Raw genomic sequence first — 15,153 nt, 5'->3', positions numbered from 1 at the left:
AATATTTGAAATTTATAGTTGTGATAAGATGCACAACATTCACACAAAATACAGAACACTGCAATGCTACAATTCTAATTGATAATCGGAATTATTTTGAGCATAAACAGAAAAACATATAAACTGAATTACAGTGAAGAAGTTTCTAATTTTTTTCAACTACTGTCACAGCATCATTCACAAGATTTAAATTGTCTAGTGTGCAATGTATAAATATGTAAACTACACTAGGTTCGATATCTTGTATTATTCTTCATAAATTATTTCAGTGGCTCCCAGGGATGTCACCAAACTTTAGCAAAGGCACCACACTGAGGATATTGTCGTGTGCCTACTCAGTGGTTAGAAATGAAAAAAAATGACAATATCTGCATAGGCTTAATACTTTTTAGTATATAAACGAGTTTCTATGGGATAATGTTAATTCTATTGTCATGTATCATCTTATATTTCCTATGAGGGAGCCCACTAAATTAATATTAATTAATATAAGCACGCAAGCTTTTCCACATTCGGCATAGTGCTTTCTGTTGCTTACATTCTGCAGACAAAATCAACGTCCTTGACTTCAGCAGAACATTCAGGAAGTAACAACTCTTGACACACTGTTTTTGTTGTAACTTGCTATGCAATATTCCCTGCCCACATTCTGTGTGCGCAATCAATGCCTTGATTTCTTTGGAACATTCAGGAATCTTCCTGTATGTTCTGTCCAATTTTACATTAATAAGCAGGTTGTGCTGAATCGTCACAGTAAGATGCAGTTCGTTTCACCAGTGCATTTAGAACAACTCCACAGTGGTAATGGAAATGCTGATAGGAGTCACCCCATTACACATCTGGCTTAAGGCTGAGGCCCTCATGACATTCCACCGAATCTGTCGCCAGACGACGGTGTTCAATATTGAATACTTGGATCACCTCAGACTCCCTTGAGACAGTGATGTTTATCGGATTCTCAACATGAGAACCGACATCTTGGATTCAAGGGTTTCGTTTGACAACAAATTCACTGTCACTTACCCAGAGCGCAGTGAATGGGAAAGTCAGGTTAAATCTGAGAACAATAAGGGTCCAGTCTGGTATACAGATGGTTCCAAAACCAAGTCAGGAACTGGTGCTGGATTATTTGGAAATGGCACCAAGCTTTCTTTTAGCTTGGGTCAATATGCCACAGTCTTTCAGGCTGAGATTTTTGCTATCTTAGCCAGTGTCAGGGAAAGTATTAGAAAAGGGCTATAATCGTAGACATATTCTTATACTCTCTGAAAGCCAAGCAGCACTTAAGGCACTTGAAGCCCCCTTGGTTAAGTCAAAACTAGTACTGGAGTGCTGAGAGTCCCTTATGATACTGGCTGAACATAATACAGTTCAACTGAAATGGTTGCCAGGACATGCAGGGATTTGTGGTAATGAGAGAGCAGATGAGACTGCCAAAAAGGGAACTGAGATCCCAGTCATAGGACCTGAGCCTGTGTTGAGACTATCTCTAAGACCAGTAAAGCAGGTTATCAGGGAATGGGCTCTCAAGAAACACAAAAACTACTGGAACTCAAGTGAGGGCTGTAGACACTCAAAGGCCTTCATAAGAGATTTTAATAAAAGCATAACCTGTTGAAACTGAGTAAGAAACTGGGCAGTTGGATTCTTCACAGGGTACTGTTCCCTCAAGAAGAACCTATACAGGATGAGACGTAATATCAACCCAGCCTGTACTCAATGTTCATAGGGAGATGAGTCTGTAGCTAATCTATTATGCGAATGCAATGCACTCACTCATCAAAGAGCTCTCATCTTTGGAAAACATTTTCCAAAGCTTGAAGAGTTATCAACTGTCCCAGTCCGTAGTTTGATTCAGTTCATTAAGAACATCAAACTATTGGACTATTAGGATATTATGACGGGGAAGTGCAATAGATCATTTAGGTCTCAGTGCCAGGGCTGTTATAGCCCTCCTCCTCTTAAATTCAATTCAATTCAGTCGAGCAATGCTTGTTTAATTTATATTGTGTGTTAGTGATATCTTTTCCTCTGCGACTATTTCGGATAATCAGTATTGACATAATGAAGAGATTTTGAACATCAACTTCAAGTGCACAAGGAAATGATGCACCAGGTTCTTCGGAAAGAAAGAAGCTGCAATGGGGACATGAAAGTCTAAGTACGGAAAATACGATGATAAGTATTTAAGGTATAGATTTAATTGAAATTAAAAGTGTGGAGTGCTCTTCAATGTGTAATTGGCTTACCCATGGAATCTATGTTATCTAATAAACTTAAAGAGCACAATGAAACTCTTCATCCAAATGTAACTGGGAAACCAAGGGATTTTTTGCAAGAAAATTAATGGAAGCTAATCAACAAATCAACAAAAGTTTAAATTATCCAAACATTCCACAATTAATAATAAGGCTCTTCTGGCTTCTTATAAAGTAGCCTACTGAATCAACTGAAGTAAGAAGCTTCACACAATTGCAGAGGAGTGAATTTTGTCTGCTGCTGTATATAGATATGACCAAAATCATGCTTGGGAAGGATGCTGGTAATGAACTTCTCAAAATACCTCTTTCTAATATTACAATCAATAGAAAAGCAGACAATATAGCTACAGTTATTATCGACCAGTTTTTAAATAGTTTGAAGGACAGACGAGGCAACAGGCAATCACAAAGATACCTATTTAATTTGCTACATCAGGTTTAATAATGAAAAACAGTTGAATAAAGAAATTGAAGGCGGAACAAAGGGATAAGATTTATCTGAGATTTTAGATCGTTTTATGACAGATAACAATATAAACTGGGAAAAATGTGTCGGAGTATGTAGTGATGGAGTTCGACCAATGGCAGGGGGTTACCAAGAGCTTCAAGCTCGCATTCGGGCCAAAGCATCCCATACAGTTTGGACCCACTGTAGGCTATAATACAAAGAAAGGCTTTGGTAGCAGGAAAATTCAGTGAAGAATCGACAAATAAACATTATTAAAACAAGACCAAAGAAAGAACGATATTTTTGTTAAAATATGATATGAGTTTTGAACACTCATGTCCCTTGTTTTACAATAGTGTGAGATTATAGTAACCAAAGAAAAAATATTAAGGAACTTACACAGAGTGCGAGGAACGGAAATGAGAGTTGAAAAAGACCTGAGCTATGAGATCATGAATAATAAGTACGGTATTCCAAAGATTAATAAAATATCTATCTACCCACCTACCTATCTATCTATCTTTGAGTGAACTACAGTGAAAAATTTGTTGTGACCTAGGTCTAATTTCAGAATGCTGCTTCATACAAAGAGAAAATATACTGCATGTCCTTCATTAATTACTTCTATTATCATAGACCTATATCCTCCACTTGTAAACCCAAACAAAAATAAAACATTCAAACCAACACAACTGTAGTTTCATTCCCGAAACTGGGTGATGTGTTCTACGTTCTGGTGTATTCCTAATATAACTTAGATCAGAATTTTTATACTTCACATAATGTTTTTAGTTGGTTATTTAATGACGCTGAATCAACTACTAGGTTATTTAACGTCGATGAGATTGGTGATAGTGAGATGGTATTTGGCGAGATGAGGCCGAGGATTCGCCATAGATCTGGCATTCACCTTATGGTTAGGGAAAACCTCGGAAAAAACCCAACCAGGTAATCAGCCCAAGCAAGAATCGAATCCGCGCCCAAGCACAACTTCAGACCGCCATGCAAGTGCCTGAACCGACTGAGCCACGCTGGTAGCTGTACTTCATAATGAAAAAGTAAAAAGTACTAAGCAAAAATATATCAGAAAATGTATTCCAAGTGCATTTAATACAAAATATGGGATAAACTATTTTTTCTGAACTTTTAACCTATAGACCTATAGACTACAATGGACTATAGTGAACTTTATGTTGTCAACAAACAGCTGGATACATTAAGAAGATTGATTGATTGATTGATTAAATTTTAATATTTTTTAAGTCTGGTAATGCCCATAAATTTTACAGTCTTTTAGCAATGTAATGTAAGCAGCCTTCTAAACAGACCTGTAAAAGATGTCTTTTAATTGATTTTAAAAAATTTCCTTACATGACTATTTAAAAACTCCAGTTCTAAGTACGATATGTAGGTATGTATCCTTTAAAATTGAGCTGCATTTTCCAAATTCTAATCAAGTCTATGGCCAGTGTTATTTTATTTTTAAGTATAGAATTTGGGGAATTTTGATTTAATATACACATTATCCCACTTTAATTAAGTACATAGTTCTCAGAATTGACCCATGTTCTTCAAGTTCTAATATGATCTAGAAAATATCAATTTACTTTTATAATAAATTATAACATGTTTCCCAATTATGCTGAAATTATTAAGTCCCATAATAATTAATACTGCTTAGAACTGAATTATATTCATCAAGATTACATCAGACTTAGATTTTTCAATAATCAAGTTAAAAGAATATTGGTTAACTACCAAGGAAATTATTGTGATAAAGATTCTGACAATGATCACATGTAAAACATACATGCACACACGTTTATCACAAAAACAAAACACACCTATTTAAGAAATCTCAAAAAGCATGTTTTTGTTAAAAATGAAGTAATATTAAACGATGGTATTTTTTTAACAAATTATGGCTTATTATTTGGACAATTTAAAAAAGAAACTACACATTTCAGATAGTCACACTTTTTAACTTTACCCTGTTCCTGAAATGGTTTTTGTAGCTGTAAAATACAAATTTCTTCTGTCAAAATTTAATTACTGCTCTTATTTACCTTCAGTCATTTCTTCATTAGCTCTCGTTAGTTCTTTTTGGCTTTCAACTGCATCCAGCTCAGATAAAAGAGGTTCAATATCCTTCGAACAGAACATGACAATTAAAATTTCAACAGTTTAAAGAAGTACTGCAAAGGTACGAAGACACAAACACAGACATAGACATACATGTGTACAAACACAAAAAAAAAAAAAACATGCACGAATGTTTATACTTTCACTTTGTCTTCCCTGCATTGCTTATTCTGAACTGCATCCACAAACAGAATTAGATTTCCATAAATTTGACGAGGATTGTTCCTAAAACAATAGTTCTACTTTACAGTAGGTACAGGCTGCAATGATCACAGTCTGCTGAATGGCATAGTAATTCATTCACAATCAGTGATAGAAATGATGTATCAAATATACCAGTTATTTTATAACTCATCTCCACTGAAGAAAATATTTGTCATAACCTCCACTTTATGCCATACATCTTTTTATTACTAAATCAGCCTCGTCAATTGTTTTGTACAGGGTAAATGGAAAATAGCAATTCAGCTTAATTAACAAAAAACTGATTCCTTCATAATTTAAGATAAAATCTGACAGTGTTGATCAATTTTTTTATGCTTATGGCCACAATAAAATTAATATTTACACAACATTTACACTCATTCCTGCATGTTTGCACAACCTTCTTATCAGGTACACACAATAATCAGTCATTGGTTTCTTGATTAGAATGTTCTACCACATGAAGAATTGTGACAAAGCTTAAGTACACTGAAAATTTACAACTACCGTACTATATACGATAACATTATGCTCACTTGGACAAAAAGTTACATCACATATACTGTCCACGCAACTTATCTGGGAAGGTGAAAGAGAGACACAAGAAGAATAGAGAGGTCACTCCTAGAAGTAGCAAAGCAGGAGAGGGAAGGATGGTTTATGAGTCGGATAACATACCTTTTCATTAATATTAAAGGAGAAAAATTCGCTCCAGCACTGGGGATAGAACCCAGGTCCTTGGCTCTACGTACCAAGCACTCTCACCATTGAGCTACGCCGAAGTCCAATCCACAGCACCGGATCGAACCCCTCTCCTCCAGTGTTTTTCCCTTTGTGGCCTGACTCCCAGTTGGGCATGTATGTTGACATTTTATATTAAATCAACTGGCATTATACTAGGAGCGCACTCAGTTGAGTGACTTGGTGGCTGGGATTCCACAGTAATATGCACAGTAATCTGTACAGTAATATGAACTGTTGCTCGAAGAATTTATGCAAAGATTATTTTTTATGAATGGACATCAACGAGGAGAGAGAGAGAGAGAGGGGGGGAGAGGGAGAGAGGTAGAGGTAGAGAGAGAGGGAGAGAAAGAGAGAGGGAGAGGGAGAGAGAGAGAGAGAGAGAGATCTTGCAATGCAGCACTGAGTTCTGAGTGGCAGAGACATAAGAACTAAGTCGCGTAAAAAACATTATAATATTACAATATCAATGATAAAAATTCTTTCCTAAGCAGCAGATCCATGTCAAGTAAAACATGAAATGAACAGAATGCACAATCGTGCTATCTAAAAATATACTGTAGACCTTTTTTCGATTCATAAGTTATAAGCCTAGATTCTGTTAACCATTCAGATAATATGAATTAGAATAAATTACAGAAAAATAGACTCACAATGCAATTAGTAGAGAAAGAGATTTTTTATAATAACGATAAAAATGTAATGCTCCTGAAATATGTTTCCTCTCTCCACTCCCTTCTCAAGCAGACAGGAGTGCATGCACATATTTTCTTTCACTCTCTTTTAACACAAAAGGCTCTTTAAAAAGTGTACTTTCATAAGAAATTCTGGAAAACTATTACCACAGAGTAGATGTAGACCTACTATGCAGAATGAAATACATAAATAGAACATTCACTTCCAGTTTATTATGTACGTCATATTAGCATAAATCTTAAAGTTAACACTTTTGTAATAAAATTTTCCTATACGATGAAATATCTCTCTACTAACCTTTCTATACCATTTAACAAGAGTATCTATATCTTGCAATGAATCAGGATCAACCATTATTAGAGGCAATTTTGACAATCCTTTAATCTCTTTTTTATCATACAGTAGTGGGGCTCCAGTCTTAGTTAATTTGCCTTGTGTTTGTAACCAATGTAAAGCTTTCAGTGCTGCCTGTTTTCCTGCTGCTGCTTTAGTAGACATTGTCGCAGAAAAACTGGTGATAGATGGCCAATTTACTCGATAAGTGCAACACCACATATAATTAGTACTCTTTCCTGTGCGAACTGGCACCACTCGATAACTTTTCTGAAGACAATCACTGCTACCTAGTTCTTGAGCTACCACTGCATATAGATTATGTAGTGTTCCTTTAGGATGAGGAAATCTGCCTTCAACTGCCTCCAGTTCTAGAGAGAAAACAGCAGAAAATATAACAACAGTTAAAAAAATCACATACGGTACTGAATGTTGTAAATTCCGTAGGGAGAATATCAATATTTTTAAAAAGTGGCACAGTATAATGACAATAAATCGATCAATGATATATAGGCCTACTTGGGATCAAGAATATTGACGGAATTTCTCCAAAATGATATGCATTAAAAATAATATTACAATGAAATTTATGCAATTACACACATTTTCTGACATTGTATTACATATAATTCATTTCTTTACAAAAATAAAATCCAACAAGTCAGTCATATTTAATGAAAAATGTGAGCTGTAATGAAACTGATTCAACCTTAAACCTCAAAGCATAAAACACTAAAGGCTTTGTGGGTAATATAAATAAATAAATCTTCTTCAACTTGGTGAGGTTGCCAAAGACAAAGAATGTTAAACAGTAACATTTAAAATGACATTAAAAATGTCTTACAAGAAATTTGTTTACAAGAAACTAAAATTTGCAGTAGATAATATTTCACATAATGAAAATTTATAAAAATACAGATACTGTGAAGCCAGTAAACTTCTGCCACTGGAAAAATAAATAAATAAATTAATTAATTAAACGAACCTCCAATGGAAGACATTTTCTGAAATTACCTGCATTATTTGAATCATGGTGATACAATGTGTAACTGTTTAATTCAATACGCAGTTCATATGTTTATTGTCGTTGTTGTAAAAGTCACAGAACTGTTAAACAGAACTAGAACATTCGAGCTTGGAAACTATTTTTTTTATTGTTGTAATGTAAAAAAAAAAATACATTCTATAATTTCGATGCTCATATATCCAAGAATGCTATGGAAACCATTCAGAAACTTCATAACAATCTTTTCCTATAGCCTATTCAAAAGAGAATTACATAAAAATAATAAAAACAATATTACTAGTACAAAACCTGAAATATTTCATCAAAATTTTACTTCCAAACAATTAACTATGGCTATCCAAATTTAAAAACCAAGAAATCTCCTGCTCCTGACAACATTCATTTAGAATTTTTTAAACATTGAGGAAAAAATCCAAGTCTGTACTTTTATCCATTTTCAATTTATCATGGAACACCTTAATTCCTGCAGCTTGGAAAAAAGCAAACATTGTACCAATTCACAAAAAAGGGAAACCTGCTCATGATGTTAATAGTTATCGACCAATAGCACTATTAAGCATGATAGCAAAAACCATGGAATCCATGATCTCCAACAGATTAACTTGGTATTTAGAATCCCAAAGTCTTTTATCACCAAGACAAGCCAGCTTTTGACAACTACTCTCTATTAAAAAACAAGTCAAATGCCTCAGTCAAGAAATAAAAGACAGTTTTAATAAGAAAGAAGATACCTTGGCAATATTTATTGACTTCCAATTAGCATATGACTCTGTTAGCAGAAATAAATTATTACTAAAACTCCAGAAGTTACGTATCTCCAGCAATATGTTCAGATGGATATCAGAATTCCTTAGTCAAAGATTCATTGCTACTAAATTCAATAACTCACTTTCTAGTTACTGACAAACATATCGAGGTCTACCTAAGGGTGCTGTCCTCAGCACAACTTTATTCAATATTTATATAAATGACTTACCCTCCCTATTAGAGGAATCAAACAAGAAAACAGCACTATTTGCAGATGATATAGTTTTGTGGACTTCCAGATCTCACAGACATAGAGACATAATTCAAAATTCTGCTCTTAAAGCTCTAAATCAACTGCATGAATGGAACACATCAAATATGATGACACTCAATTTAAGCAAAAGTAACTACCAAATATTTTCACTTCGTAAAAAAGAAAGAGAATTCGATATCCAATACAATGGCCAACATCTTCTTAGGATTTATGAATCCAAATATCTTGGAGTTATTTTCGGCAGTAAGTTAACATGGAGCAACCATTTGAAATATATTGTGACAGTGACGTGAGATTCGAACTCACGACCAGCAGAAGGAAGTGCAAAGTCGGCCGTGTTTTGGGCGGATGTTTGGGCATGGCTACACGCGGTGAAGGAGGGGAGCAGCAGTGTGCGAGATTATTCGAGATCGCGAACTATCCAGAACTCGTACTTTCTCGCAACGATAAATTGGTTATAAAAGAAGAAACGAGAGCGAACTTGAGCAGTTTTCAGTTTATTCAGCCATTCAATGAGTAAGCTAGTGAACAGAGCAAGCCAGCCAGTCTTGTGTACCGGAGTTCGACTTGAGTGTGCGTCCGCAACTGTGTCAGCATCCGAAGGCCTGAGTTCGAGTGCAGTGGACCGCAGTTGGAGGGACCTGAGTTCGAGTACAGTGGACTGTCTCTGAAGGTCTGTGGTTCGAGATTCTGTGAACGCGAGTGACTGAGCTAGAAGAACTAGCCAAGACAAACGAGCTGTGAACTGAGAACTGACCGTTCTGTGTTGTAAATAGTGCTTTGTAAATATTAGTTAAGATTAACAGTTCATTGTTGTTCGTAATAGTCCAAGTAAATTGTCATTGTCGTCAGTGGAGTGCACTAACGAATACTGTGTTACTGTGTGGAGAGCAAATCCTATTGTTGAGATAATAAAGTTATATTGTTGTTGAGTTGAAATAAATTTACAATATTTCTGTAAAAGTTCGTAAAAGATTCTCCCTTCTGAAAAGACTAGCAGGAAAGAAATGGAGATGCTTTAGAAATACTTTGAACACTATATACAAAATGTTTATACAGCCAGTGCTGACATTCTGCGGAGAAATTTTAATTACTTCACCTTTCATAAACGAAATAGAACATGTTCAAAATCAAGCTCCCAGGCTCATTACTGGTAGAATCAAAACAATTCCAATAGATTCTATGAGATTCCTCACTAATATTAACAGCATCAAAATGACAATAGAAGAAAAAGCACTGATTCAATATGAAAAACTTATCAGATTACCAGGAAACAATTCGCATTCATACAGTCCTCTCTGTAGATTAAAAACTCAAAAAAGTTTCATATCCATGGTTTTCAAGAATTAAAACAGAAAAGCAACATCCTGAATTTAAAAGAAAACTTACAGATTAAACCAAACCCTTTAATTCTATTAAATACAGAGTATAATCAAATTTAACATAAGAAATACCGAAATCAGAAATAAACACTGAAATAATGAAACAATTGTCTTTAGAGACAATTAGTATTAGGTACCCTTCACAAAACTGGCTTCATTTATATACTGACGGATCCTTGATCTCCAGGGAACAAGGTGCAGGTGCAGGTGCAGATGTAGGTGTTACGTGCTATCTCTTCTTATTTTATAGATCTCTTGAATATGGAATAACAAGTTTTGATGGAGAAATCATTGCTATAAGTGAAAGTCTCAGGAAACTTCTATGCCACATCAATAAATTTAAGAATGCAGTTACATTGTCAGACTCCAAAGTAGTTATTCTATCAATAGTCTATAAACAAACACCTTCTCTCAAACAGCAGAAATATATATATGAACATAGGTCCTCTTTCGAACAATGGTGGAGCTAGATGCATTTTTTTGGTAAAACGTCTCACCCCAATGTGAATCAGACATTACCATATGCTGCTGACATGAGACAAGATCACCGATCACAATGAATGACGTAACATTGGAATCTGCATTGTGAGTGATGCAGATAAGAGTAGAGAAACAAACCAGGTGGTGGGACATCACAAATGTCACAACAAATATGCTATCACTTATCAGTTCACAGCAGTTCAGTCAGCTAGCTATAGTACAGTAGTTATACAGGTACTATTATTTTACTGGGTTATTTTACGACGCTGTATCAACATCTAGGTTATTTAGCGTCTGAATGAAATGAAGGTGATAATGCCGGTGAAATGAGTCCGGGGTCCAGCACCGAAAGTTACCCAGCATTTGCTCGTATTGGGTTGAGGGAAAACCCCGGAAAAAACCTCAACTAGGTAAATTGCCCCAACTGGGATTCGAACCCAGGCCACCTGATTTCGCGGCCAGACACGCTGACTGTTACTCTACAGGTGTGGACTATATACAGGTACAGTTATCGGAAGTGTTAAGTTGTGTTTTTCAAGATGCCTTATAAATTTTCGACTACAGAATACACTGATATTGTGCATGTTTATGGTTTGTGCGATGGAAGTTCCTTGCGTGCCATCGGTGAATATGAATGACGCTTTCCCAACAGAAGGGTACCATATCGAAAATTATTTACTGTCTATGGGGTTAGATGAAAGACTTGGTATAGCAAAGGAAGGGGGAAATGAGAGAGGCGCTAATCAACCATATTTTGGATGTGGCATAAGAACAGCCATGTGCAACTCTCCCGAGCGATGAGCGTGATTCACACCCGAGCACAACAGTGCATTGAAGCAGAAGGAGGTACCTTCGAAAATGTGCGAAAACATCGACCCCGACTTCTAGAAAAAAGGTTTTCATAAATTGAGTGCATAATACAGTTTCGTAATTTCCTCCGTGATCTTTTTTTTTAATACACTAGATAGTGAATCAGAAGTCTGGTTTTTTTAACAACAGGTTTTTAATGGTCAAGGAAACTCCTTATGACAGATGGAAAGATAGGAACAGTACAGTCTCATGTTGTAGATTTATATACCCATACTATATACAATTTATATTTGTTTTTCATTAAATCCCGGCAGTTATAATTCTATGTCATATTCTAATGCGAAATGAACCACAGTTTCTCTTTTCCCAAACCATTCAATTAGGCCTACTTGTATTTTTTTTTGTAGCACAACACGTTTTCTTTTGATATCTGTGGAAGACATTTTGCATAGAAGTTAGAAAGTACGGCCCCTCGAAGAGGAGATCATATTCTGTTTGTAAAAAAAAAACACTCTGTAGAAAAAACTTTTACTAATATAATGCATGGTACTTCGTATTTTTCTGCAGAAAAACAAAAAGCGAGAGAGAAAGACAATCGGATAATCCACCAATCAGTTAATAGAGTAACAGAAAATCGGGCTTCTACTGTATGTATGTATAATATGTGAATATAAATTTTAAATTTGTCCGTTACCTGTCTCTAAATACGAGTTAGTACAATGGAATCTCAAACGTTTTTGTGAAATCAAAAGCCACATCCCATAACCATTCGAAAACGGACCTATATTCATATGAACTTTTTTACTCAGAATGACTTGAGAATTCACATCCTAAATTTTTTACCTTTCCTCGTGAATCACCCTGAATATATATACAGAGTGAGTAAAAAATATGGAACAATGCTTGTAACTTTCTTATTTCTAATTTTATGAAGAAACTATTTATACAGAAGTTGTAGGGTATCAAAGAAGAAATATTTTGAACACAGTTTCAAATACTATGCTTTTTACTTATAAAAGATGTGCCAATGAAACTATTTTTTTTTTAATGGCACCATGTACTTTTTGCTCCATTTCTGGATTCTTCAGGTCTCAATATGTACAAAATCAAATTTTGTTTTGCCAATTATAAACTATTGTTTTGTAAAAATTACCTCTTTCAATGATGTGCACTGAACAAAGAGAAATTTTAATGCTTCAATACATCAATTTGTGCAAGCCACCAACACCAAATGGAAGTGGGGAGGCCATGTTGCACGACTTAGAGACAAAAGATGGACGCAGAAAGTCACACTATGGGATCCCCGCATTGGCAAGAGATCACCCGGAAGACCAAGACGAAGATGGGCCGACCTCTTCAGTGAACGAGTAGGAAGCCATTGGTCAAGCAGAGCAAGACATAGGGAAGACTGGAGAAACATAAGAAGACAAGTGAACAGCGACTAAAACCAGTGCGACAGAAACAAGCGAACAATACCAAAGTGTGCAGAATGTGAACCAAGTGAACAATTCCACTCTTACACGGAGTAGCTCACCGCGTGAGACAAATAGAGCTCTCCCTCTATAGGAGGAGGCCTTTGCCCTTAACGGGACATTTTTTTTTTTTAGGCTAATCATTTCATTTTCATTTCACATCAATTTGAGGAGGCTTTGGATTAAACAATATTGCAGACAAAAGCTAATAAAAACAAATGAATAACATTTATTCATTCATTCATTCATTCATTCATTCATTCATTCATTCATTCATTCATTCAGTGGTGTGCAGTCAACCCCATCAACCCCATCAACCCCAGCACTGCTGGGGGTAAGTAATTTCTATACACCGTTGTTTTACTATACTATATTCATTGTTGGACAAATCTAGTTTGAATTTCCGAAGCGCGAATCCACTATGATGTGTTGTCAGATGAGAGCTCGGCAGACCCAGCAATACTGAATTTGCTGAGTTAGCGCATGCGCTCTCTTTATTTCAGCTGTGCTTTGCAGGAAGAGAGTGAGAGGGGGTTAGTCGTGTATAATGTAAGAAACCCTGCAAGCTGGTGTTAGGCGATTTCATAATTCTTAGCCAGTGAGAGCTCATTGTTCTTAGCACGTGGAGCCATAGAGGTATAAATGGTGAATTGATCAGGTCAGGATAGCCAATAGTGTAGCCGCAAAGTTTTAAAAATACTGATGATAATATTATTGAACATATTTTACTCGTATCAAGTTGGAAGTTTCCTTTTAGCTGGAATGTAACTTGTTAATAAACAGTAGGCCTACATCATAATTAATTTATTTAATATGTTTTATAATGTAGTTATCTCTGGACTGACTTTTATTGCATTCAGTTTGTTAACTTGGTAAGTGCGGCCAACTACAATTTGAATTTGTGTTTACGCTTAGAATTTACACATGTCGCGAAGTAGTTAATGCAGTTCGCTTTGTGGCATTGTCATTTAAATATTCATCTACTTGTTATATTAATTTTATTAAGAACACTTGTAATTTATTATTTAATAACATATAATATTATCTCGGCCAGTCAGCCTATATGTGTCTTTATGAAAAATGCGTATGTCGGAATGCATAATTGAGAAGCTACATGAGCGACCATTTTCAACTAGGTCTTTTCAAGAAAAGAAGAGCATTATACAGGAACGTAGGCCAACCCCTGAGTTGCCAGATTTGGTACATAAATCTAAAAATTGTACCAGACATTTTACAGTTTTTTCTTATAAGAAATAATTATGGCTAGCTGGAAGTAGAAAATATAACTCTTTATTTTGTTGGAATTGTCTGTTATTTGCCGAGATAGAAACACCACCTGGACAAAATCAGGTTATATTAACCCAGGGAGCTTCACAAAAGCAGCAGTTTCTCATGAGCAATCTGTTGGGCACATTAAAGCATCCTATTTAATTGCCTCTTTTGGAAGAGTTCGGGTTAACATGCAACTAAGCAACCAGTTTAAAAATGAAATAACTTTTCACAATAAGAAAGTTGAGCAAAACAGGGAACTCTTTAAGAGATTTATTCATGCTGTATGTTTTTTTAAGGAAGCAAGAACTTACATTCAGAGGCCATGATGAATCCAGTATTTCCATTAATAGGGGTAACTATGTTGAACTTCTGAAATATACTGCAGAATATGATCCCCTCTTGAAAGCACACTTAGAAACCTCTACAATATTCAAAGGCGTGTCTAATAGAATACAAAATGATCTAATAGAAGCAGTAGCCAAATGTTTATTAGAAGAAATAAAATTAGAAATAAAATTAGCCAATTATGTTGCAGTTTTAGTTGACGAAATAACAGGTGTCTCTAAAACTGCGCAATTTTCCATTGTACTCCGGTATGTACACAATGGCCAAATAAAAGAAAGGTTTATTGGCTTTCATGATGTAAGTGAAAATCGCACAGCTCCAGAGATTGCTGAGCTAATAAGACAATACTTGACGGAATTTCACAGCAATGACAAACTAATCGCACAGTCTTATGATGGAGCGGCCTCAATGGCGGGTCGTATAAATGGGATACAAGCACTTATTAAACAAACACATTCACAGGCGTTATTTGTACATTGTTATATGTACTGTCTAAATTTGGTACTATCAAACACAGTC

General features: G+C 35.4%; 1 protein-coding gene across 3 annotated transcripts in view; it reads right to left on the bottom strand.

Annotated features, from left to right (window-relative positions):
- The window catches only part of LOC138703272 (ATP-dependent RNA helicase DHX30-like), a 104,288-nt gene that overhangs the window by 70,050 nt on the left and 19,085 nt on the right, over nt 1–15,153 (bottom strand). For all 3 annotated transcript variants that reach the window (XM_069831018.1, XM_069831017.1, XM_069831019.1), the window contains 2 exons: nt 6,790–7,196; nt 4,776–4,857 (listed from right to left, as the gene is read on the bottom strand). In XM_069831018.1, coding sequence (XP_069687119.1) covers nt 4,776–4,857; nt 6,790–7,196 — 489 coding nt within the window. The remainder of the gene's footprint in view (nt 1–4,775; nt 4,858–6,789; nt 7,197–15,153) is intronic.

Source organism: Periplaneta americana, chromosome 7, assembly GCF_040183065.1.
Source record: "Periplaneta americana isolate PAMFEO1 chromosome 7, P.americana_PAMFEO1_priV1, whole genome shotgun sequence".
Lineage (NCBI taxonomy): Eukaryota > Metazoa > Arthropoda > Insecta > Blattodea > Blattidae > Periplaneta > Periplaneta americana.
Note: the sequence above shows the minus strand (reverse complement) of the source record. Positions and strands in the feature narration are given on the sequence as shown.